Here is a 25563-nt window from a genome sequence, read left to right as displayed (position 1 = left end):
AATTCCGAGATTCGTTCATATTTAAATATATGCAAATGAGCACAGAAATTGCGCACTGCCACCACAGCTGCTTCCCCCAGGTAGTTGGTGAAATCATTGTACTGTATATCAGGATATTGGAGAGGTTCAGCCAAGATGTCTGGCACTTTTGCTGTCAACAGATCTAATTCTGGCTTCCTCTCAGTTGATTAAAAAGCTTATGCGCGCTGCTCTGAGATCAGAGGTTTCCTGTAATCTGCAGATATTTGCGGGTGAACTGGATTCAGATTCGTGACATTATTTCTTTTGATGCCCCCCCCAAAACAGCCTGTTACTGATAAACTGGCACCTACATAAAGCTGTAAAATGAAGATTTTAAAGCACAGAAAGTCACAGAGGCGACACAGACATTGCAGCACTTAAACATGAAAAATTGTCACAGATACAGAATAGTTAAGTTTTCACAGAGTAGCAGTTCTTTTTTTTTATTTCATTTTCTGACTTGCAAGAGGTATACAACAATATAGACATGATCTGAATGGCACAAAGAGAAGCCAGGTGTTTTCTGCAGGTGTCAGTCACAAGGAGAACAATCCAACATCACCTCACTTTAACTTGCAAAACATCACAAATTTGACTGGATGTTTTTGAGGTTTTAACACTTTTTCAACTTGAAATGAGAAAAATCCAGACAATTTAATCTTTATGGAGCTTTTTGATGCTTTCCAATCTTTTTCTATAGCTTTACTTCTCGATTGAGATCAGAACCAACAGTTTCAGCCATCTTCAGCCACACATAAGAGGAAAACATAAAGATGTGCAGTCTGATGCATTCGTGAGAACATCTGAGATTTTAGGCATGATGGCAGCTTTTCTAAACCCTCTGGAGTCTGTCTGTTTGTTTTATTTACAGTATAGTAAATAACACAACGTTGTGTCTACATCACGTAGACACAAGCAGGTGGACATGCCAATGTGACACTTTCACACATTTTTGTCTGTAAACTTTTCAGTGATTTATGATGGCACACAGAGACTGTGAATGAAAAAGGCACAAAAAGTTGGGAGTCACTTTTCCACCACATTTGCGTGTATATAGCATTGAAAACATTGGTTTCTACAATCATGAACTGATCTATAATATTACATTGAGTATATATATCACTAAAGGTTTGTACATGGTTTGCTGTAATTTGGGTTCCTGGCAGCTTTATTCTGTTAGTTTGGCAAGATGTTAAGTCAGACTGAACAATGGTACCAAGCATGTGCAGTAAGGTCAGTTTAATCTAAGCTACTAAACTAAAACAAACTGGACCTAGACTCCAGAGGGATCGCACAATAGCCCAATGGACATGCATTTTTAATGCATTTTACTCAAATATTTTTTGTCATGTTTCTGGTTTCATTTTCATTCAGATCCACTGTGAAGGCGGCACGTCATCTCACTTTTGACCCTTGGAGTGTCTCTGAACACATCACGCTTATGCCACTGCGTTAATCCCTCTAGTTAGTTAGTTTTTACTTTTATGTGAAATCACTGTCAGGTTTCAAGGCAACAGGCAAGAAGAGGAGCACAGTGTCATTCTTCATCACGGCAATCATCATCATAGAGAGAAGGTCAGGTGTGAGGTGTGGGGGGATGGGGGGACGCAGGCTGGTCTGGATCTAACTGGTTTCACTGGGGCAGAGCTTTGAGGATGGCGTTAACTTCCTCAGCAACGGCAGTCAGTGCAAACTCAAACTGGTCCTGGAAATGAGCAGGACAGAGAGAATGATATTTAATTGTTAATGTACATTTATAAATGCACATTATGTCTCAGCCAGTAGACGTCATTAACTATTTATTATGGGTCAGTTTAGTATAGTGATGTTTTGCTTCATATGTGTTTGAGTTTATAATAACAATAGATATAAGAATAACTATTTCTGTATCACCTTTCAAAATAAAGTTGCAGTAAAAAGAATTACAGTAATTAAAATTTCAAAACAAAATATAAAACAACTACTGAAACATATTAAAAGTGTTTTCTTTGTTGATTTTCAAACTATAAAACATATTATTCGGTACATGTTTCAGATTTTTATTAATAAAGTATAAGGGGGGGGAAGCATATTTAAGCAAATAAACACTGTCTTAAACCTTTTTAAAATCTCATATTACTACTGGCTTCAAACTATTTTTCTAAGGTGGAAAAGCTGTGGAGCATCAGCAACTCTGGGATTTAATGCCCTGTGGTCTAACATCTCCTTAAACGTGGTTAAAAATCCTGTTTACTGTCTATTTAATCACATGAAACTGAGACAAGCGAGTCTGAGTGGAGCCCTCACCTTGGTGCCAACCATCCCAGGCCTCTGGTCGCGGACATGCTCCAGAGTTGCAGCAATGTCGATCTCTTTCACACCTGCACAGGGTTTTCACACACACACACACACACACACACACACACACACACACACACACACACAACTGTGTTTGTACATCTTTCATTATTTTATGCATGTATCTACATTTTTCCACATAAAGGTATAACAACATTTATTGGCTTGTTAGGAAACAACGCACACATGCAGAACTCACCTTTAGCCATACGATTGAGGACCATGTCGATCAGGATGTAGGTCCCAGTCCGGCCTGTGCCGTCACTGCGAAAACAACAACGTCCAGTGTTACTTGACAGTTTGAACTTCGAGAATATAAAGATGCAGAAGTCCGTGGTTTACCTGCAGTGCACAATGATGGGGCAGGAACGGCCACGGTAACACTTGTTCACCTTCCTGAGGAGACACACAGGAGGGATTAGAGATCACCCAAAAACACATACAGTTGTTCTGAAGGTACCTCTACAGTCCCCAAAACCCTGTTCAACCATCTGATCAAATATTCATAACCAACCCCAGAGTGATCATTCAGAAACATAACCTAGTTTAACCAGGTTATGTTTCTGAATCAAAACAGGAGGCGATAGATAGGTAGGTAGGTAGGTAGGTAGGTGGGTGGGTGGAAAGGTGAGTGGAAAGGTAGGTGGAAGGGTGGGTAGGTAGGTGGATTTGGCGATGGACCTCCTGCTGCAGCCACATCAGTCCATGATCATTTTTGTGACTATGCAACTGGAGCCAGACTACTAGCTGCAAACCACAAGAATGACACAGACAGACATGTTCAACATGAAACCAAAGGCCCCGCTGACCTCCATCGCACAGGGGGAGGACAGGAAGAGAGGAGGAGGAAGGAAGGATGGAGGAGAGAAAGACTGTGGCTCCTTCCTGCCAAGTTATCATGGTCTTAATTTAAGTACGTTTTGAAAGATACTGTGATGCATTAACACATCAGCAAAATCTGACTTTGTGAGGGCAAAAACAACAAAGAGTTGAGCTTTACAGTCCAACTGAATGAAATGAAGGGTTCGTGCTCTCAACACTTTTCCTGTGTGTGCACTGTTCATACGTGAATGCTCAGGTAGCAACAGTACCTGCGGAAGTCCAGCAGAGGGCGGGTGGAGGTGGGGATGCCCTGAGCAGGCCAGCTGAGGAAGTGAAACTGTGTGAGCGTCCTGGTCTCCTGCGTCTGCACATTCTTCAGGTAGAAACTTCTCACCAGGAAGTCGTTACACCAGATGTGCTCTGACACCAGGTTCACCTGGGCGACACACACAGACATCCAGCTGTTAGAGCTAGTTCATGTCAAAGAGTATACAGTGTATTTATTACTCTTCTGGGCTATTAAAGAATGGACATTTTTCTTATGAATGGACAACAGATTTCTTATGTGTAGTTCTTTTTCAATCTATTACAGCTAATAAGATGATGATGATGGAGGAAGGAGGTGGGTCAGTCGATCATCAAAGCTTCTACAAGCCTGAAAATCTGATTAATGCAGCAGCAACTTCCAACATCACCACAGGACACTTCTGAGAGAGACTGAATTAAGTGACTGGGACCATGATGACTCCTGCAAAACAGTGACCGACTTAGTGTTTCTAGAGAGAAGCTGATGCTCTGTGACTGTCAGTTTTTGGAAGCAGCGGCCGTCAGTGGCACTGACCTGCAGTGAGTTCAGCCTCCTGATCTCACCTCATAGATGTGGTAGAGAGATGAGCCTTCATCAGGCCAGTAGCGGTCACACTGTTTCTCTCCATCCTCCACCAGAGCCGTCATCAGCACGATCACAGTGCAGCCGTTCTCCCACACCATCTGACAACACCAGCAGCAACAAACACAAGTCCCTGACATCAGCCGGAAGTAGACAAGATCGCTGCTCCATGTTCAGACAACCACTACACTTTTGTCACCCTGAGTGTCGTCTAATGTGCTCCCGGGCAGACAGGTGTTACCCGGGATGCTCTTGTCCTTGCTGCCTGCAGGCAAACACACTCAAGGAAATGTTACTCACCTGCCAGAAGTCAGAGATGGTGTGCGACAGGGGGCCCTGGGTGGCGATGTAGGCTGGCATACGGGGGTCGTGCTCAATCTAAAGGCAGAAGGTGGAGTGAAAAGTCAGATGTCAGGTCACTGCAGCCTTTCAGAAGATGATTTAGCACAAATGACTGATCTGAGTTCGAGAGGCAGGGACTCACTATGGTGCTGGCATTGATGTAGTCAGACCGTGAAGGGTTGATCTCCGCTCTCAGCTTCACCCTTGAGTGATCATCTGCAGGACACAGTAACATCCACTTTCATTTCCCCTTAGTAACTTTGAAATCATCTTATTCCTATTTAAACACCAGTGTGACTGTGTTGCCAACTGTAAATGCTTGCACTAAGGCTCACAGGGAACTGAGTCAGGGCAGCGGTTCTTCTTGGCGTTGGCGTCACTCTGCGCCACAGACACGGCGCTGGGCTCAGCCTGATAGGAGCACAGAGCCTCCCACTCTTTCATCAGACGGTCCTTGTTCCTCAGGTGGTCCTCCATGTAGGCCTGTATAAAGAAATGGTGCAGTTACTGTTCCTGCAACAAAACCCAGGAAAAACAAAAGCAACACTCCTGCTAACAAGCGGGGGGGTTGAAAATAGGTTAAAGACCTCTAAATACAACAATTAGCTGTTTCAGAAAGCTTAGAGATACTGTCAAAATATTAATTATTATGAAACCTAGGCCTTCAGAAACATTTCACAACTAAGCACACCAGAGGGCCTCAGCTTTTTAAAGTAAAAAATATAAAAGCATGAACGGGTTGACCAGGCACAATCCTGGGAGCCTGGGGGGTCAGGAGGCCCACAATTCAGCTGCAAAGCATCCCTGAAAGAGACAAAACAACCACACAAAATGTTTACAGAGACAAAACATCTGCCAACAGACACCCAACAACTCCATGGACATGCATCCTCAGAGACCTGATACATGACCTTTGGGTGCTTCTGTGTAGGAGGCCGGGGGCCTTTTACATGTCTGTGCCCAGGGGCCCACTGTGTCATAATCCATGTATGAATGAAAGCCATTATTATATCACATTTTTCAGTACTTCCCTGCAGTACAAACAGTAACAAATTATCTATAAAATGTTCAAAAACAGCAGCAAAAACAGGCCAGTTGTGAAGCTTCGGTCCCATTATTACTTCTGGTGCCAACAGCGATGGCAGCCTTGGTTACTCACACTCTCTTGTGTTTGTTGTTTTTCCTTTGTTTTCTTGGTCTTTTGCAACTCATCCCAGATTACATTTACCAGAGAAGAACTGTTAAATATCAGACAACTCACACCAAACTACCTCCCTCCGATTTTTGTGAACGAAGAATGCTGTATGGACATTCAGACTGGAGGCACAGCGACAATATGTACGTAACCTGGAAAAAACACCGCCGTGGATAGCATGAAGGCGCCTTGGTGAGGCTACGACAGAGGGGAACACGACAGAGGGGAACACCTCACGGGTCAAAAGGGCCCTCCTTTTGGAGGGCAGGCTCACACTAATGACCTTTTCTGTAGTCCTCACTGTCCACTGAAGTCTGTACTTATCCTGTTTGGTTGCTGAGCCAAACCAGACAGCGATGGAGGTGCAGAGAATAGACTCAATGATCACAGCACTGGAGAGGATCACTGCAGACCCCTCATACCCTGGACACAATCTGTTTGAACTCCTCCCCTCTGGACGGCGTTACAGGTCACTGTGCACCAAGACAACCAGGCACAGGGACAGTTTCTTCCCCCAGGCCATCACTCTGATGAACACTTAACTAACAACAGTATGACTGGACAATAACCCTCAGTGCAATACCTGTAAATGTACATTGTACAGATTATTCAGATCCATACAGGTCTCTATTTTTAAGTGCTCTATAAGAAATCACAATGAGCATTCCTTGTCTGTCTGCGTTGTTTAATGCCTGTTTATACTGTTTATTTTGCATTGTTTGTTGATGTTAATCCTGCTTATTTTGTTATATCACACAGCCTTATGCTGGTTTACTGTTTACTTGCCCCTTGCATGGGGATATGTACATGCACATTGAGAGCTGATGTACCAGAGTCAAATTCCTCGAGTGTCTGACACACCTGGCCAATAAAGCTGATTCTGATTCTGATTATCAGCAACAAAATTGTATTGATATGGATAATCACCTTTATTGGCCAAGTATGTTACACACAAGGAATTTGTTTCCGATACAGAACCGATAGCAGCCATCTGCGGCACCACCTCAACCGATGGCTCTAGCCATCGGGGGCAATGGGGGGGGTTCAGTGTCTTGCCCAAGGACACTTCGACATGTGGACTGCAGGCACTAAGATTCAAACCTTCAACCTTCTGGTTGGGAGACGACTGCTCTACCCACCGCACCACTGTCGCTTCCCCCAAATTGTCCAAATAATTAGCGAGAAGAACCTCCTTTGACCTCTGGGCAGCACCAGATCACATCACAGACAGTACTGACCAGTATCATGTGACCGGTGGAGATGTCCATGTTGGCCTGGGCCGGCTCCTCGCACCATGATGGCGTGCTGCTGTGAGAGCTGGGACTGGGCTGGGCTCCATCACTGAACTGGGACGACACGCTGCTCACCCTAGAGTCGGCACCTCCACCTGCCGCTGCCCCAACACCAGCACCTCCTCCTCCTGCACCGCTGGCTCCTCCCACAGCGCCGAGTGCAGCAGCTTCCAGGCGTCCGAAGGCGCCTTTGGAGGCCATGTGCTGGCGACACAGGTCCTGGTGAGCCAGTTATGCATGCATGGTGTTGTTACACTGCTCTTCTTTACTCTGTGCATGCCCAGTCTACTAAATAACGTCAACAGGTGTGATATGCAGGATTATGACATACAGTGGGAAGAAGCAGGCATCTTGTTTGAGTAGCTAAACTTAGTGAACGACAGTTACACAGCCAACGAGCCAGACTTTTTTCATTAAGATGAGGAAACTTTTATCTGCTTTTTGTGAAAACCACAAGACATGGTTTATTAATCAAAGCAGAGTCAATATAAATGTCTTTATGCATGACTGCAGGGGGCCCTGAAGTCAAGTACTCCCTTCTCCTTAGCCCTCCTGAGGGAAATATCTGGCTCTGCAGCTGCTAAATGCTCCACTGTGGCGGGTGAACAATGGCTCTGTCAACTGCCTGTTGCTCCTGGAAACCTGTTGAAGCACCGACACACTGTGTGTAGCTGCAGAGTTTTATACTGTCGCCTTTTATCGGTTGTGTGCACCATGTAGTAGCTCAGTTTTCACTATGAAGACATTTCATGCATCCTAAGATACTGGAAGTTACATGAATCTAGTCAATATTTTAGAAACCACCTGAGCCACATGATGAATGACATACCGAACCGCCTGCTGATTATGACCCTAACCTTTCAGTTCTGTCATAAAGTTGTCTCTGTTTAAATGTGAGCGCATGTTCTAGTTTGCCCTCAGTGCTTCCTCTAACCTGGTACTCCTGGTGGGTGAAGCTGCCTCCCTCTGGTCCCAGACCCAGCTTCTTAGCCGCCAGCCGGTGGGCATGATGACGCAGGCAGGTGATGGTCATGGCAGCGACCAGGATGCCGCCAATGCAGGCCATGGACACCAGTGTGGCAAACACCCAGCGGGGGCCAGGCTGGACCCTGGTGGCCAGGGGCAGGGCCTTCCCATCATTCCTCTGTGGCAGGAAATAGTTAACTCCTATTAGTGTCACTTACTACACCGTTCATTGTCTCTTCCTCTTCCTCCCTCCATTCTCTTTCCTCCTTTCTCTCTTTCAGCCCCAGAGGTATCTGACAGACTTTAAAGTTTGAGCTGGTGAACAGAACAAGGAAAGATGGTGGTCGACCAGGCCACATGTGATTCACCGTTTCTTCTTTTTGCGTTAATTTACTGTAAAGACAATTTCTTTTTTACTGTGGGGATACCACAGGGACGTTATGGAGACAGAGAGAAGTGTCGTTCATGCTTTTGGAGTCAAATAATATAGAAAACACGTAAAGTTGTGGTTACAAGTCACTAATTTAACATATTATAGGAGAATTACAGATGATTAGAAAATATAAAGAAGGAAATGTTGAGCCATTTAGTGTTATAAATAATATTTGAAGAATTAGTCAAATAAGGGACCATGTCTTTATTTAGGTCCGTGTCTCCAGGACACTATAGGCTGGTTTGTAGTTACAAAGTCAATAATTAGGCAGTTATTACTGATCACCTGCCTCCTCTATACTCCATTGGTCACAGATGGATCTAATCCTCCCTGTATCCCTCACTGCTCCGCTCTTCTTCTCCAAACACAACACCCACCTGTCCAGCACCACTCTGCAGCACCTTCAGGCCCGTCTCTGACTCCACGAAGCTCTTCTCTGCAACTGAGCATGAAAAAGGCACATTACAACCATTACAATCCCCGTAGTGTTAACTGGAGGTGAAAGACAGTCTCTTGTCTTGTTTTCCTACTTCCTGCAGACACAGAGTGGTGGAAGCCTTTTTTTTGTGTGTCAGTTCTTGACTGTGGTCAAGTCAGTTCTATTCTGGAAACACCCTGCCATTAAATATCCAACTGCTGATCAAGACCGGGGTTGGACATCCCTCCATGCTGCTACCAAGGTGACTGGCTCTTCTATCTGGTACTTATTAAACACGCTGACCAGTTTCAGCTGCAGCTTTCAGACACGCTGCTTCTGTCCCATGGAATAACTTACAACAAACACTAAGGCTCAAAACTCTGGAGTCTCTCAACACTTAGACCTTAGTAAAGCCTCAGTTAATCCCGGCTGGAGATGTTCTGTGCATAATGCTGCCAGACAGCACACTTTCTTTCATCATTCTGTCTTTTTTCATTGCCTTTAGATATCATTGTAAAGTTTGCTTTTACTGAAGTAACAGAATGTTCCAACCTGCTTCTACTCAAATCATGTATTTGCTAAAACTATTTTTTAATTCTAGTTGCAGCAACATTCCTGAAATAAGATGATTTCTGTGGAAGACAAGTTGAAATTGTCAGTCTGTTGGCGCTGTCAGTTTTCCACTTGTTTTATGGAGATTTTGCTCATTTAATGCTTGCTCATTTCTCCATGTACGACTTTGCTCTTTGACACCAAAGTCCGAGCATTACTCTTAAGGAACTGAACGAGTCCAGCTCTTTTTGTTCTGATGTACCTGCTTTGTCTGCCACATCTGCAGCCGTCAGGTTCTCAGAGTTGGGTCTGACCCTGAAGGTGATGGCAGGTCCGACGACGCTGCAGAGGAGAAAACACCACAGCAGAGCTGTATGTGAGTTTTACAGGGAGACGAGGAGGAACTCGAGCATTTTATCTGTGAATTGAATCCAAGCTGATCCTGCGGTGTTACTACAAACACTAAACCCTGGATGAGTAACACTGATGAAGACATTATCACGTCTTATAGCTTTCTTACAAGTTCTACTTCAAATCAACTTGTTTGAAGGAGTTCTAGTTGAATTATTTATGATTCCACTGCAGCAAAATGTAAAATGTTTTTTGAATTGAATTGTACTGAAATGTTCTTAGCTTTGTCTTTTTAATGTAATGTATTTCTATTTTTAACATATTTTTGACTGTAGTTGAAATACACATTACTTCTTGTGGGGTCCAGAACGACTAGCATCGACTTTGTGGACATTATGGGAACCTGAATAAACAATTGCAAACAGACTTGATAAGGACAAGAGGAAGGATAAGCAGAATCGACGCAGAGAATCAGAGGGGCTTCAGGTCACAAAAGCAGCTTTAGGTGAAGGTTTGAACAAGAGGAAGAGGATCCAGAGGCGTCGGCGGGTTTGTCATGACCGGCTGGTCCTACCTGATGCTGGTGAAGGAGCCGGCGGAGAGGCCGATCCTCTCTGACAGCAGCTGCAACACGCGCACCCCATCGTTCAGACTGAGGGGGCTGCAGCAACAAAACACATTTACACACAGAGGCGCAAAAGCTGCGTTCACATCACAGCTGCAGTGACTCAGACCTGATGTGTCCGCAGCAGTGTGAACAGACCAGACCAGATGTCCTCAGATCAGATCTGGGCCACCTGCACATGTGCTCCTAGACCCGATTCCTATACGACTTCTGACTGTGCGAGTGCTGTCAGAACGGTCAGATCAGAATCCATGTGGTCGTTTTAACGTCTCCTCCTCTGCTCATACGGCCTGTCATCATCATTTGGCGTTGGCCCCTCACAGACCGGTAACAATAAACATGGAGGAGAGCGACGACAGCGACGGGGTCAGTGGAGAGACCAGGATATTTCACATGTGGTGGACATTTACAGAGAAGCTTCTGATCAGGCCAAACTGGAAGGAACATATTTGATGTTGCTCTTAGTCTTGTATGCATGTGTCTCACATTTCAGTTAAGACATTTGGTTTTGAAGACTGTGATGGACAAAGACTTAGCTGACTTTGGACAATTACTCAAAATAATGAGAAAATTTCACAAATAAAACAAAATAAAAAGATGTGGATAGGCTCCAAACTGCAACACTGCCATCATTACAGGTCTAAATATATCTGTTATAGTCAATATACAAACTGCATTTATTTGTGAATTTATGGATTTTTTTAGATTCATTCATTTCCTTCTTTTATTCTACTGATTTCTGTGGAATAAAAGTGGCACATAAAACAAGGCACAGTCAGAACTGCACTTTGTGTTTCACATATAGTGTGAACGTGAACCATCAACACACAGAACTGGGCATTAAGGCCTGTGATGAGAGCGGAGCCATACACACATGGACACACACATGACGAGCAGTGGTGGAAGAAGTACTCAAATCCTTTAAGTACCACTATTTACCACTATTACTCTGTGAAAATACTCTAATAAAAGTCCTGCATTCAAAAGCCTTCTTAAGTAACAGCATGTACTGTCAGGAAATTTTATCAAGTATCAAATAGCAAAGTAAACAGTTTGCAGAAGAATAGTCCTTGTTAGTGTTGCATTATTACACAGTACTTTTATTTACCTTTCCTGCTTTTTCTCTAGTTTTACATCATTTCCCAGTCTCCTTCTTCCCTTCCTTCCTTAAAAACTCTCTCCACTATAAATACTTGAGAAGATGATCACCTTTAAATATTTTGTGCTACTGAGTGAAGAATGTGAGTACTCCTTTCACCTACACACAAACACACAGTCTGATCTCACACACACACAACTCACTGCACCTCTGGTTGGTGACGATGTAGCCCACTTTGTCCCCAGTCTGTCCCAGTCTGTCCTGTTTGGATGTTACAGTGGGAGGAGGCTCCTTCTGGGCTGGAATGGTGGAGGGCGGCGCCTTGGGGCTGACCACTCTATACGCCACTAAACCCTCAGTGACCTGATGGCAAAATAAAAACATGTGGAGTCACAGTGATGGTGTGAAGCAGGGAAGCCTAAGTGAGTTCGAGGTGCTGGTGCTATCTACATATATAAAACAGCAGTTTCTTATTTTTACAAAAACCAGTGCAGTTGTGGCTCTTTGTCACATGTCAGATAGATACAACATGTCTACGATTTCACTTTTCTTATATAATCACTGTTACATTACAACTGTGTACAGCCATAACTGTCACATTTTTCTAATTATGCAGATTGTATCAATAAAGAAATGTGATGTTAATGGTCAAAATTCAGAACAGAAGAAACCTTCTCACCTTCTTTCCTGTAGCAGCATCGTTTCCATATTTATCTGGTGTGTGAACACAAAGTACAGAATCACCAGTGTGCATGTGCAAAGATATTTACACATGTATTTGGACACATCGCCTGAAAGCACAGACCCTCACGAATCTCTCTGCCAAGCATTTAAAAACCCTGATATCTCTGTGACAACAGTTGCTTATTGTGCAGTATGAGCACACACTGCAAAACAAAAACAGACAAGTAAAAGCTCATTCTCTAGTTTTGGCTCAGTTTTGCAGGGAACTAATTCTGAGGCATTTTATTTTGGAAAAATCATTTTTGAGTTTGTGCCCAAAAGGGAACACTTGTTAAAGAGTTTAAAATACCAAATAACGCATGTCAGTATACTGAGAGAGAAAACTGTGTCCCGACTGTCACGTGCCAGGACAGAGAAAGAACCACACAACTTCAGTGTTTGTCTCTTCTCCTTATCAATTTGTGCATGACAGACAAGAACTTCAAAGCGAACTTCAGTTCAACAGATGAAAATCCAGGAGAGAAGATCTGCAGTGAGCAGCGACCAACAAGCAGACGATACTACCAACTGATGTGAACTGAAGTACCCACCTTGAATCTGTTTGTGGACGTAGGAGCCCTCCAGCTGCTTCACAGCGGCTGGCAGCTTGTCCTTCTGCTCAGGGGACAGATCCTTCACGTCGAGACCATAGTGGTCTAGCAGCAGCGCCAGCCTCTGCAGAGCACGCTCTACAACACACAGTCACATCTACTGGTAACAGGTTGTACTGGCACTGGCAGAGTATATTTACTCTTCCTCTGCTACAGTTCAGACTGAAATTAAGTCATTTTGTGACCACAAGCAGATATTTTGAATAAAAACTGTTTATTCATCTGTAATTTTGGTGTTGTAATGATAAAACAGGTGGTGTGTATGTGGTGACTCTTTGTCTTCCCCCTTTCTCACCGTCCAGTCCCAACAGGGCATCATACTCTTTTGGTGCCTTCTTCTCAACCTGCTGCTGCTTGCGGAGCTGGGACATCTGGGAAACGTAGTCCTCGCCATAATCCAGTGGGAAGTCCAGCTCCGGGAAGGACGAGGAGGACGAGGGGAACCCTGAAGCTGCAGCGACTGCCCCTCTGTGTAGGGACAGGGACTGCACAGGTGAGGAGGAGGAGGAGGAGGAGGAAGAAGACGAAGAGGAAGGTGAGGTGAGGTAAAAGGACACCAGGTCCTGGAGAAGCTGCTGGTCTCGGTCCAGAGAGTTCCCACGGGATCCAGAGCGAGACGGGGCAGCCAGGAGCGGGAATGCTGGGTTATCATCCAGGGAGTTGAGGGAGCGCTCCTCCTCCTCCTGGTATCCGTACTGCTGCTGCACAAACACAACACACATACACATTAATGTGCATCATAAGTACTTTTGCTACCTCAGGTATATTTTGATGCTAATGTTTTTGTACTTAAGTATCATTTTGACTGCAAGACTTTTACTTGTAACAGAGTATTTTCACACCGCGTTATTACAACTTTTATTTAAGTAAAGGATCTGAGAACAAACATTCATAGTCTTCCCACCTGGTGGTAGGTGTACGGGTCCAGTAGAGGCGCCTGCATGTGAACTGAGGATCGGGAAGGGTCGAGGATCATGTAGTCCACGTACTGCTGCACCACCTTGGGGTCAACTGAATCCTCTGGCCCCTGAACCCTGCGCTGACTGGGCCCTGACACTCTGGATGGCCTGGGAAATAAAACTACTCATTCATCTGAAATAAAGACGATGTTTGTTGTTTTGCTCTGTGAGGCTTCTTACTTTCTGGACGTCTTCTCATCAGGTTTAGAGAAGGAGCCAACAGTGGGAACGTGACTCAGCTCTCGGCTGATGATGGCCTGGGTGATGTCATCCCTCCACGTCAGACCTGAGCAGCCAGAGTGACAGAAACATCAATCAGTGTATCTGCCTGACTTTAGTGACGCTTTAAAGAGACACAGACTCACCTTGCACCACCAGGTCTTTGAGGACTGCCTGCAGCCTGTGCAGGACAGGTACAGACACCAGGTACTGGATGGGCTCCTGGTGAGGAGCCTGGCACTGTCCGAACAACCCATCTGCACAGGAAAAGACTAACAAGTCAGTACAGCCCTGAAGGCCAGAATCAGATTTAGGTTAAGGAATGACTACTGCTTGCCTGCTGCATGCATGTGGGAGGAAAGCTGGGTACGGGAACACAAGATGGCGCCCCACTCATTCCTATGAAAGTTGTTCAGTGGCACATACTCCAGGAAGTCTTTGTGCGACCATAACTACCACTGTGGCACTGAGCCGCTGCCTCCCTGCTGGCTCCTCTCACACAGAAATAGGGCCAAATAAAAATATCCTACAGTGCTTTAGACTTTCCATGTTAGTGGACCCAGTGGATGAAAACCTGATAATAAAGTCATTTTGTGGGATGGAGATGCCCAGAAAAACATATATTATATATTTTATATTATGAAGATGTTCAGCTCTGGAAAGGTTTTACTCATATGAAACCTCCACAAATTAAAAACCAAAAAAAAAAGGTAACTGAGCTGCTTTGTACTTTGAGGTGTCCTGTCTTTAGCTTTATAAACATATCTTTTATCACTGTGGTCCTAGCTGGCAGGCGCCACGGTATCCCGCTTTCCTTATACATCCACAGTAAGGGCCTAGGGGATACATCGTGCCAGTGAGGGTCCTCACAAAGAAATACAAATGTGTGTACAGTGCCTATAAAAGTATTCACCCCCTTTCTACAAAGTAATGTCAATTAAATAAAAATATGTAATGTGAAATAAGTGACTGCATAAATATTCACCCCCTTTAAAATGACTGACCTAATTCAACAGAGGTCCAGCCAACTGGTGCTAGTAGTCTCACAGTTAGTGAAACAGGGATCACCAGAGTGCAGTGAATGTGTCTCAAGTGACTGTAGTATAAAGACACCTGTGTCTGGAAGGTCCAGTCACTGGTTAATCAGTATTCCTGGCTACTGTTACACCATGAAGACAAAAGAACACTCCAAGCAACTCAGAGAAAGGGTTATTGAAAAGTATAAGTCAGGGGATGGATACAAATCATTTCCAAGGCACTGAACATCCCCCAGACTTCAATTAAATCCATCTTCAAGAAATGGAAGGAATATGGCACATGTCTAAATCTGCCTAGATCAGGCCGTCCTCACAGAGTGACCATGAGACTCTGCATACAACAACTGTTGCCGGGGTTCTTCACCAGTCAAAGCTTTATGGGAGACTGGCAAAGAGAAAGTCACTGTTGAAGAAAACTCCTTAAATCTCGACTAGAGTTCACCAGAAGGCATGTGGGAGATTCCATGGTCAAGTGGAAGAAAGTTCTTTAGTGCGATGAGACCAACATGGTGCTTTTTGGCCATCAGACAAGATGCTATGTTTGGTGGACACCAAACGCTGCACATCACCACAAACACACCATCCCCACCATGAAGCACAGTGGTGGCAGCATCACGCTGTGGGGATGCTTCTCGGCAGCCGGCCCTGGAAGGCTTGTAAAGGTAGAGGGTAAAATGAATGTGGCAAAATATAGGAAAATCCTGGAGGACACTCTTATTCAGTCTGCAAGAGAAGTACGGCTTGGGAGAAGATTTATTTTCCAGCAAGACAATGACCTGAAGCATACAGCGAAAGCTACACAGAAATGGTTTAAAGACAAGGTGAGTGTTGTGGAGTGGCCGAGTCAAAGCCTAGACCTCAGTCCAATAGAGAACTTGTGGTTGGACTTAAAGGGCTGTTCATGCCCCATCCCCATGCAACCTGGCAGAGCTTGAACAGTTTTGCAAAAAAGAATGGAGTAAAATTGCAGTGTCCAGATGTGCAAGCCTGACTGAGACCTATCCACACAGACTCAGTGCTGTGACTGCAGCCAGAGGTGCATCTACTAAATACTGACTTGAAGGGGGTGAATATTTATGCAGTCACTTATTTCCCATTACATATTTTTATTTAGTTGACATTTCTTTGTAGAAACCTGTTTTTTAACTTTGACATTAAGGAGGTTTTTTGTCTTTTTTTTTTTTTTTTTAATCAAAAAAGCCAAATATATTGACCATGGTCGATTTATAAAATCAATAAAAGGGTAAAACATCCAAGGGGGTGAATACATTTTATAGGCATTGTATGTGTTTAAGCTGTGGTGAGTCATCACCTCTCTCTCAAACACACACAGTCGTGAGGCAGGTGATGTCACTGTTGTCATAGAGACAGCCAGGACAAGCTGTGATTGGCTGAGAGCAGCTGACGGAGGGGGACTTTGTTTACATTGCACTCTGTTTCTTTCATCTCTCACTCTCTTTATGTTTTCAAATCATCCCTTTCTTTCTGTCAGTTTATCACTGGTTCTTCCTTTCCGTCCTTCTACCACTGTGATGAATTTCATAGACAAATTGGTAATTTTTCACATACACACTTCAGCACAATCATGCACACGCGCCACTGTCAAAAACACACACTTCATAGCTTAATGTCACCTCAGAGCAAAGACACTGAAGTGTAGCAGCTACGTCTGCTGAATTTCAGATGACTGTTTTTAAAAACATTAAAGATTGCTGATGTTTCCAGGCATAGAACGGGCTGTTTTTTCACTGCAGTCTGGAATGTATTTATTTCACTCAAATAATGCACCAGTTCAGTGCATATGATGATGTATTTCTACACAAACCAAATAGTTTTTTAATGAAAGAAATGAAACTTATTTAACTTTAAAACTCCAGAGGCTGAATGCAGATGGGTTGTTTTAGTACACTCTGGAGCTACACTGGTTTTTATGAAAATACTCCAGATTCCAGGGTAACCTTATGAATGAACTGATTTTACTAAAATACTACACATCACAGACATTTAAGGACAAACTGCATTTATTCTCCTTTAATATTCCAGAGGTTTAAGACACATTACAGATATGTGCAGCTACAAAGTGCACTGTTTGTACAGTGCAGTCCAAATCATAGCCTGTTCCTTTCTCTGCCTCACAGCACCATCAAACCCTTGCCTCTTAAGATGGACAGGAAAACACACCGACATCTATAATGCAGCCGCGTCTTTCACTCTGAGGTGCACAGTGACGCACATGCACGCTCTCATACTGACATCGTCATCATGTTTGAACAGGCAGGGAGGAAGCAGGAAACCCACTGAGGGATCACAGTCAGCCTTGTGATAGGAAGGCTGAGCTGCGACAGCTATCCAGCTCCTGATTAACTGATGGACCGAAGACACGTCACTGCTTCCTGTTGCTGCAACACGAGCCTGCTTGGATTGGTCGATTTATGCTCATTACGCTGTATTCAGGATACCGTGAACACAAGCTGCCTAATGGTGAACAAAGTGTCTACATCAGCCTCCAAGAGAAGGATATATGAGCAGCTTGAGCTTCAGCTGGGCCTCAGGAATCACTGAAAACAGAGTCAAAACTGGGAAATAAAGCCTCAACATTTTCCATGTTTTCTCACTTATTGTTTTGTGTTGTCATCTATCCAAAGATCTCGTTTTGACCCAGTAAACAAGATTGTCCTGTAGCGTCCTGTAGTTTCCATGTTCTTTGTCAGAGCTCTCCGTTTCTATTATCACCATAATGTTTGAAGAGATGTCAACATGTTTCAGGAGCTAACAGGGATGGCAGTTTGAGGGCAGTCCAGAGCGCGAGTGTGCTGAGCGTGCGGTTTAAGATGCTGAGGAGCTCCTCGGGACGAGCTCTTTTGTATTTACAGGCATGAACCATCTGAATGACTTGTTTTATTTATCTGGATCTGTGTTGGTGCTACTGTTCTTCAAGTTGAAGGTCTTGTCTTACATGTATCACAGATTTGACTGCTCTTTCAGTTTCACCTAAGCTATTCTTTGTTCATTATTTTAGAACCAAAGGGTTGCAAAACTAATGACATTCTTATTTGCATTCATTCCTTACTGGCATTGAAGTCAAAGCACCACTGCACCTCTTGGTTTGTACAACTATCAAAGGCATCTCTGTGGAAAAAAATCTGATCCAATTAGCAGGATCCATGTCTGAGTGAAGCAGCAACCGTTCAGCTGTGTGGACTCATTTAAAAAGGTCAGTGAAGATGCTGCATCAGAGTTTTACTTGGCTGTGGTGTAATAATGATTACTCAGTGACGCACCAGTTTCAATCCCTGCGCTGTTTGCTCGTTCCACCTCAAAGCCACTTGGAGCTCATGTTTTGTGCTGCATACTGTAAAACATGCATCACTTTTCCCACTTGGTGGAATAAAACACTGGGCAAAGAGCATAAGATGTAAAGGCTCACCATTGCTGCACAGCTGATCCCTCGGACAGAGCTTCTTCTCAAACAGGCAGCCTGCAGACACAAAGTGACAACAAGGAAAAATCAAACGCTGAGGCACGGGAAGAAGCTGAGAGTAAAGGTTAAACTAACAACTCTGATGACAAAGGAAGCTTCAAACCCTACAAAAACAATGATTGCACTGTAATTTTGCATCTAACTCATTATTTGATTGAAAATGAATACAACTAAATATTTAATCAGAATCAGCTTTATTGGCCAGGTGTGTTGGACACATGAGGAATTTGACTCTGGTACAGCGGCGCTCAATGTGTATGTACATGTCCTTATGTAAGGCAGCAATGGGCAAGTAAACAATAGAAGGCTGAGAGAACAGAAAGTAAAGAAGTAAGAAATGTGCAAACAAGCAAATAGAATGTGTTCACAGTCTAGATGCCTTCGACGGATCTATATGTACAAGGTATATTTAAAAGTATTGCACTGAGGGTTATTGTCCAGTCATATCGTCGAGAGTTAAGTTTTAGTCAGAGTGACAGCCTGGGGGAAGAAACTGTCCTTGTCCCTGGTTGTCTTGGTGCACGGCGACCTATAACACCATCCAGAGGGGAGGAGTTCAAACAGATTGTGTCCAGGGTGTGAGGGGTCTGCAGTGATCTTCTCCGCCCTCCTTTTGACCCATGAGGTGTACAGGTCCTCCATGGAGGGCAGACTGGCACCGATGGTTCTTTCTCCAGTCCTGACTGTCTGCTGGAGTCTGTTCCTGTCCTGTTTGGTTGCTGAGCCAAACCAGACACTGAACTTATTTCAAGGTGCATTTTAGTTACTATATTGTCTTTTTTAATTCTACCTTGCCAAATGAAAAGCAGAATTATATCCAGATGTTCAGGAGATTGTCTCCCTTGCACCTCATCGAAGTATGTATTTTAACACGGTAAAACGGCAACCTTAACTTTAAAACACTGTAAAAAAATAAATAAAAAATCTGTTTACTATAGGACTCAGAGGCAGAAATGAGAAGGGGAACCCCAGCCAGAACAGGCAGCTGCACCAGTGTTGCTAAGTGTTTCTGAATGGGAACGTGTGTGTGTGTGTGTGTGTTATAGCTGACCTATTCCTAATATGTCACAAGGCAGTAAACAGGAGCAGATGTGAAGCCACTCGCTCCATTCGGTTTATTTATGCCCGTCTGCCTCGGCTTTTCACTGAGGACTTGTATAATTCCCTGTATTCACCGGGTATCCTGTGATAACTAAGAAAATACTTGGCCCTGCACAAACACACCACACTCTCTTCACCTCGCTTGTGCTGTTGGAACAAACTTTCATTTGCATGTTAATGGTGTTTCCACTCTCGGCTGAGTGAGCCCTAACACCAGTCCACTGTCTTCTTGTCATGTTTGTCTGCTCTTAGGCCTTAAAGTCTAACTCTGTTAAAAATGGGAATTAGAAATCAACAGTTTTTATTCTACCGCTTATTCCATCCTGTTTCAATTCACAAATGTATTGACAGTTTCTGAAACAAGTTGAAATCTACTTATTACAGGCAGATTTCTTTATTTGCACTAGATGATCTATTAATTCCAGTAGTTGGCAGAAGTAAACAAGACAGCATTACTGCAGTAAAATCCACACACAGGAATGTCTACAAACAAGACCGCACTCTTGAACCTTTTTGCCAAGAAACATATAAAACGGGTCCTGTGCACACGGTCGTATCTTGAGAATGCAGTCGGTGAACTGCTTTAATCTACAAATCCCTCAGCCAGAGGACCATTTGTCATCTCATTTACAGTTCAGTCTGAGTGGACTGCGCTGTGGTCAGCTGTACAGATGATAGAGAGACAAATCCTCACGTTGCACCTCAAACCACTCTCTCCATGAAGTTTCCAGTACCAATGTACATTTACTCAAGTACAGTTTTGAGATACTGTATCTGCACTTTGAGTATTTCATTTTCTGCTACTTCATACTTCAACTTTACTACATTACACAGAGAAAAATATTGTACTCTCTGCATTTATTTGATAACTTTAGTTACTATTTACTTTTCAGAATGAGATTTATAAAACTAAATACAATATAATCATAAGACTATTGATCGTCAGTGGGAAATTCACCATGTACCCAGCAATAAGTACTTCAAATTATATGCATACAAAATATTTTAAATTGACTCCCCTTTTACCAACTGCAGCATTAAATTGGTGAACACAATATTATTTCAGTAATTATCTACATTAGTGTGAACTGTGCCCTTCTACATAATGCGTACTTTTACTTTTAGTACTTGAAGTATATTTCGATACTTTTAATTTAGTAAAATTTGGATTGTAGGACTTTTACTTGTAACAGAGTATATTTACACTGTGGTACTGCTACTTTTATTTCTGTAAAGAGCCAGAGTGCTTCTTCCACAACTGGCTGAAACTGTCTAGAGCTGCATCATATGGTACGTTAGCTCAAAATGACAACACGGGCTTAACACGCTGCTTCAACTGTCACAGACAGGCATGACTGTGAATGTCTGTAACCGAGTGATATGTAGGAGATTAAGGTTTAGATATTTATGTTTCAAACACATCTTCCATGGTATAGCTTCACTACTCAATTAGAAAATACTCACACAAGTACAAATGAACATAATCCCACAAAAGGCTATGAACACTGTGGCACAGACATAAATCAGTAATACTGTAATCATCTTCCTCGTATAGTCTCCCTACAACAGTAAACATCTATCAGAAAACAGCACAGTAGTCACACAAACTAGAATAACCAACAGTAAACAACGGCTGTGACACTGCCATGGACATGAACAGACCATTCAGCAGTCTGCAGCAGAGTGCACACTGGCGTATTACACACACACATACTGCAGCTCAACAATTGCACTTCACAGCAGTGAGTCTGTACGTGTTTGAACACCACCTAATGTAAAAGCACACAAAACTGTGCTGCTCGCTTGCAACTCACTAGCAGCTAGAAAACAATGCTGGCAATACACTATGTAAAGTTATCCACAATTTGCCTTGGTCAAATTTCTTGGCTTTATACTGTTCAAATGTGAAAAACTCCAGTCTACGGTTCCATGGTAACGAAGGACGGACCGCTGTGTTGCTAGCCAAGGAGTCCTCTTTGTTTTTAGCTAATGTTAGCTTGTCCTTGGCTGCATTTGCTGACAACAATGGAGAACACACCAAAATATTATCCAGTTTCATCAGTTTTGAAACGTCATATTGCAAATCTAGCTTCTTCTTTCCCTTCAAGCTCCTGGGAGGGTGTGTTTGATCTATGTACCTTCACCTGCTCTGTGAGTGGTGCAATTGTAGCTATAACCTATGAGGAGGTATAATAATTAATGGTAGCGTATAATTAGTACAGCTGACTTAGCGTTTCTGTACACTACATTGATTTACATTATTTGAACATCCATGTTGTCTTGAGAGCCCGCCCAGGTCACAGATGGTGCACTCAATGTCAAGAATCTTTATTGTTGCATAGCACAATGAAATTTTTTCAGCAGCTTTTGGCTTAAAAGACACATTATTTACATAAATAACACAACAATTGTATAAGTCAATATAAAATATGAACAAATCAGGAAGGATGTATGGGACCTAATCAGGTCAGCAGCATGTTTGCAGCAACAGAGTGTAGTAACATTATAAAGTGCAGCTCAGTCCAAATCTCAGTCTTTAGGAAGAGGTGTGAGGTCCAGTGTTCTGTGTCTGTCCATAGGGGGGAGGTTGTGTGTGTGTAACTAGGGGTTAGGGGGGTGATTGATTTCACAGCTCTGGGGAAGAAGCTGTGGCTCAGTCTGTTTGTTTTAGTCTTTATATTCCTGTAACTTTTCCTGGAGGGAAGAGGGACAAACAGACTGTTGCCTGAGTGGATGGGGTCTGCAGCAATCCGTCTGGCCCTCCTCTGGATCCGGTCAGTGTATAGTGAGTCCAGATCCAGAAGAGGACTCCCTACGATGCCCTGAGCTGTTCTCACCACCCGGGTCAAGTCCTTTCTGCCCTGTGCAGTGCAGCTCCCATAACACACTGTCGCACTGAGACAGAGGATGCTTTCTACTGTCACTCTGTAGAAGTTTGTGAGCAGCTGAGAGGAGAGACCAGCGCGTTTCAGCTTCCTGAGGAAGAAAAGCCTTTGCTGGGCTTTCTTCACCACGTAGGATGTGTTCAGAGACCAGGTCATGTCAGATGTGATGTGGATGCCCAGGAACCTGATGTTATCCACTTGCTCCGCCACCTCCCCATGTATGAGAAGAGGAGCATATTTTGTCTTCCTGGACCTCCTATAATCCACAATGACCTCCTTAGTCTTGTTGGTGTTCAGGACAAGACTGTTATCTGAACACCACCTTGTCAGGTGCTGGATCTCCTCTCTGTAGTGAGTCTCATCATTGTCTGAGATGAGACCCACTACGGTGGTGTTGTCTGCCAACTTCACTACTGTGTTTGTGGGGTGAATGGCATAACAGTCATGAGTAAACAGAGTGAAGAGAACTGGGCTGAGCACACAGCCCTGTGGTGCACCTGTGTTTAGGATCAGTGTGGATGATGTGCAGCTTCCAATTCTCACCACTTGAGGCCTGTTAGTGAGGAAGTCTTTAATCCAATGACACATCATTGCAGGCATTCCCAGATTGTGCAGTTTCAGTGCCACTTTGTCTGGGATTACAGTATTAAATGCCAAACTGAAGTCAACAAATAGCGTTCTAACATAAGTGTTAGGATGCTCCAGGTGGGACAGGGCTGTGTGTAATGCTATTGAGACATCATCCTCTGTTGATTGGTTCTCTCTGTAGGTGAACTGGTGGCTGTCCAGATCAACAGGGATGACGTCCTTGATGTGCTTTATAATGATCCTCTCAAAGCACTTCATGATTACTGGTGTCAGAGCAACAGGGCAGTAATCATTGAGGCAGGTGACAGCTGATTTCTTGGGCACAAGCACAATGATGGAGGACTTGAGGCACACAGGGACTGAAGCAAGATGCAGGGACAGGTTAAAAATGTCCAGGAAAGTATGGAAGCGTGCAAAGAAACTATTCTGAGTGTCAGGGAGGGTGGGATCATGGCTGACCTGCTGGTTGTTGCTTCTGTAGTCTGTTATTGTTTTGATGCCTCTCCACATACTCTGTGTGTTGTTATTCATAAAGCGCCCCTCAATGCGCTGTTTGTACCTGTGTTTGGCCAGCCAGGTGCCCTTCTTTAGTTCTTTCCGGGCCCTGCTATAGGCCAGCCTGTCACCTGATCTGAAAGCAGCGTCCTGAGCTTTGAGAAGAGGTGACACTGTACTGTCCAACCATGGTTTCTGGTTTGGAAAAACCCTGATGGACTTTGTAGGTAGGACAACATCAGTACAGAACTGCACATAGTCCAAAACAGCTGATGTATAAGCCTCCAGGTCTGAGCCCTCTTTGAACACCCCCCAATCAGTATGCTCAAAACAGTCCTGTAATGCTGAAGAAGCCTCCTCAATCCACACCTTAACTGTTTTGGTGATTGGTTTTGTCCTGCAGATCAGAGGTTTATATGCTGGGATCAGCTCCACAGAGATGTGATCTGACATGCCCAGGTGTGGAGCTGCTATGGCCCAGTATGCTCCCGGGATATTGCAATAAACTCGAATCTGTAGAATTTAGGAAACACTGCTTTAGGTTGCACCTGGTTAAAGTCTCCAGCCACAATCACAGCCACGTCTGGGTTCCTGGTGCAGCTGCACCACTTCCACCCCCTGAGGATTAATGACAGTTTTCAGAGGTTTCAGCCCATCTTGATGTCTCAGGCAAACTTTCTTTTACCTAAAATCTATACAAACAACCAGACAGAGTACCAAGGACACAAACAAAGGAGGCTCCCTGTGCTGCAGCTATCAGAGAGGGACTCTCCATTAAAGCAGAAAGATGCGACACAGCTAAACATAGAGATTCTCCATGCATGTACCCGGCGCCTCCTCCGTCCAAGCTCTACATGATGACTAATCTCTGCTCTGTCCTCCGCCCACACATCCCCCCCCTTCATCTGTTTCTAGAAGGCCTCAGTCTTGTTCACCTCACTGTGCCGTCTGTCCATCACTGTCACCACCTCGTCTAACACACAGCACTACCTACCAATTAGAAGAAACTGCAGTGTAACCGATTCACCGATGGCTGCACTGTCAAAAAGCACCCAACTAGAGCCTCATCTCACTGCAGCTAATACTCTTTTTTATCACAAGGAATATGTGCAACAGAAACCTGGGCTATGCAGAAACCACGTAAAAGGCCATTACAGCAGGACTATGGAGCCACAATTGCCACAGATTGACAGCAATACAAAGCACCTCCTTTAGCTTCACTTCGTTCTTCAGTCAGTTTCTTTAAAAACAGTTAAATAAACTGTAGCTGAACAGTCACACGAGTAGAGGAGCCATTTAACCATGTCCACCAATGATTTAAACAGTTTGCTTACACTTCACCGGAGCTCAACCATCACAGTAAAATATCAGAAACTGGTCACATGACACACTGAACACGGCTCTATTCTGTATGAGGGACATCTAATGAAGGGCTCTTAACAGGATGATGCATCAGTGGCAGAGGAAAGTGGGACTAAATCTGGCCTTTAAATGAATAAGTGCCTTCTAGAAGAACAGGACAAATGAGCCAATAAACAATTTGGAAAGAACATCACTTTCATTTGCATGCTCCATACTGTTTCTCTGCAGCTTTGTGTGTGACTGCTAATATACGATTTGTGTGGAAAATCAGGCTGAGTCACAATCACCATCACTGTCTCCGTGCTTTTAACTTCAATTAACTGTGGTTCCACAGTGCTGCTGCTGCTGCATCTATGGCTCGTTCTTCACTCTGTAGGCCAACGCTGGATATTTAAACTGGAATGAGTCAGAATAAGTGTGGCTGAGTGGCAGCGAGGTTCCGGGCCCTCTCAGCTCAGGTAACTTCTGAACTTTATCCTGACTCACACTCATCACTGGGCCTGCAGCTCGCTGTGCTCTGCAAACCCCGAGTTAAAGCCTGGTGGTATTTTATAGCCATCTTCTGGTAAACAAAGATCGGTCCTGTGTGTGTCACATCCTGATACATCTCCCTCCTCTGAACCACAGAGCTCCAACGAGTCCAGGAACTGTTAAAGCCCATCAATGACCACACCGCTGCACTGGGAGACACTTTAGTAGTCAGAAAGCTCTGAGAAACACACAGACACTCTGTGTTGCCTTTGGTCATTTAAGGGAATTA

The 25563-nt window shown here is 43.9% G+C and overlaps 1 protein-coding gene across 4 annotated transcripts in view; it reads right to left on the bottom strand.

Moving 5' to 3' along the window:
• Nucleotides 1-432: 432 nt before the first annotated feature.
• The window catches only part of ptprnb (protein tyrosine phosphatase receptor type Nb), a 27564-nt gene continuing 2433 nt past the window's right edge, over nt 433-25563 (bottom strand). The window contains exons 2-23 of one of the 4 annotated variants that reach the window (XM_020592021.1): nt 18319-18369; nt 14001-14111; nt 13816-13921; nt 13581-13743; nt 12972-13374; nt 12617-12754; nt 12022-12056; nt 11551-11705; nt 10193-10279; nt 9530-9609; nt 8675-8739; nt 7833-8042; nt 6845-7117; nt 4747-4894; nt 4554-4627; nt 4370-4447; nt 4051-4170; nt 3450-3616; nt 2701-2754; nt 2558-2622; nt 2308-2381; nt 433-1726 (exon numbers count right to left, since the gene is read on the bottom strand). In XM_020592021.1, coding sequence (XP_020447677.1) covers nt 1655-1726; nt 2308-2381; nt 2558-2622; nt 2701-2754; nt 3450-3616; nt 4051-4170; nt 4370-4447; nt 4554-4627; nt 4747-4894; nt 6845-7117; nt 7833-8042; nt 8675-8739; nt 9530-9609; nt 10193-10279; nt 11551-11705; nt 12022-12056; nt 12617-12754; nt 12972-13374; nt 13581-13743; nt 13816-13921; nt 14001-14111; nt 18319-18369 — 2729 coding nt within the window. In that variant the 3' untranslated portion in view covers nt 433-1654. Of the gene's footprint in view, nt 1727-2307; nt 2382-2557; nt 2623-2700; nt 2755-3449; nt 3617-4050; nt 4171-4369; nt 4448-4553; nt 4628-4746; nt 4895-6844; nt 7118-7832; nt 8043-8674; nt 8740-9529; nt 9610-10192; nt 10280-11550; nt 11706-12021; nt 12057-12616; nt 12755-12971; nt 13378-13580; nt 13744-13815; nt 13922-14000; nt 14112-18318; nt 18370-25563 lie in introns of all 4 variants that reach the window. The other 3 variants (XM_020592022.1, XM_020592020.1, XM_020592023.1) reach the window with 3 other exon arrangements.

Source organism: Monopterus albus, unplaced genomic scaffold (genome assembly GCF_001952655.1).
Source record: "Monopterus albus unplaced genomic scaffold, M_albus_1.0 scaffold16.1, whole genome shotgun sequence".
NCBI classification, from domain to species: Eukaryota; Metazoa; Chordata; class Actinopteri; order Synbranchiformes; family Synbranchidae; genus Monopterus; species Monopterus albus.
The sequence above is the reverse complement of the archived record's forward strand: the minus strand, read 5'-3'. Positions and strand labels throughout refer to the sequence as shown.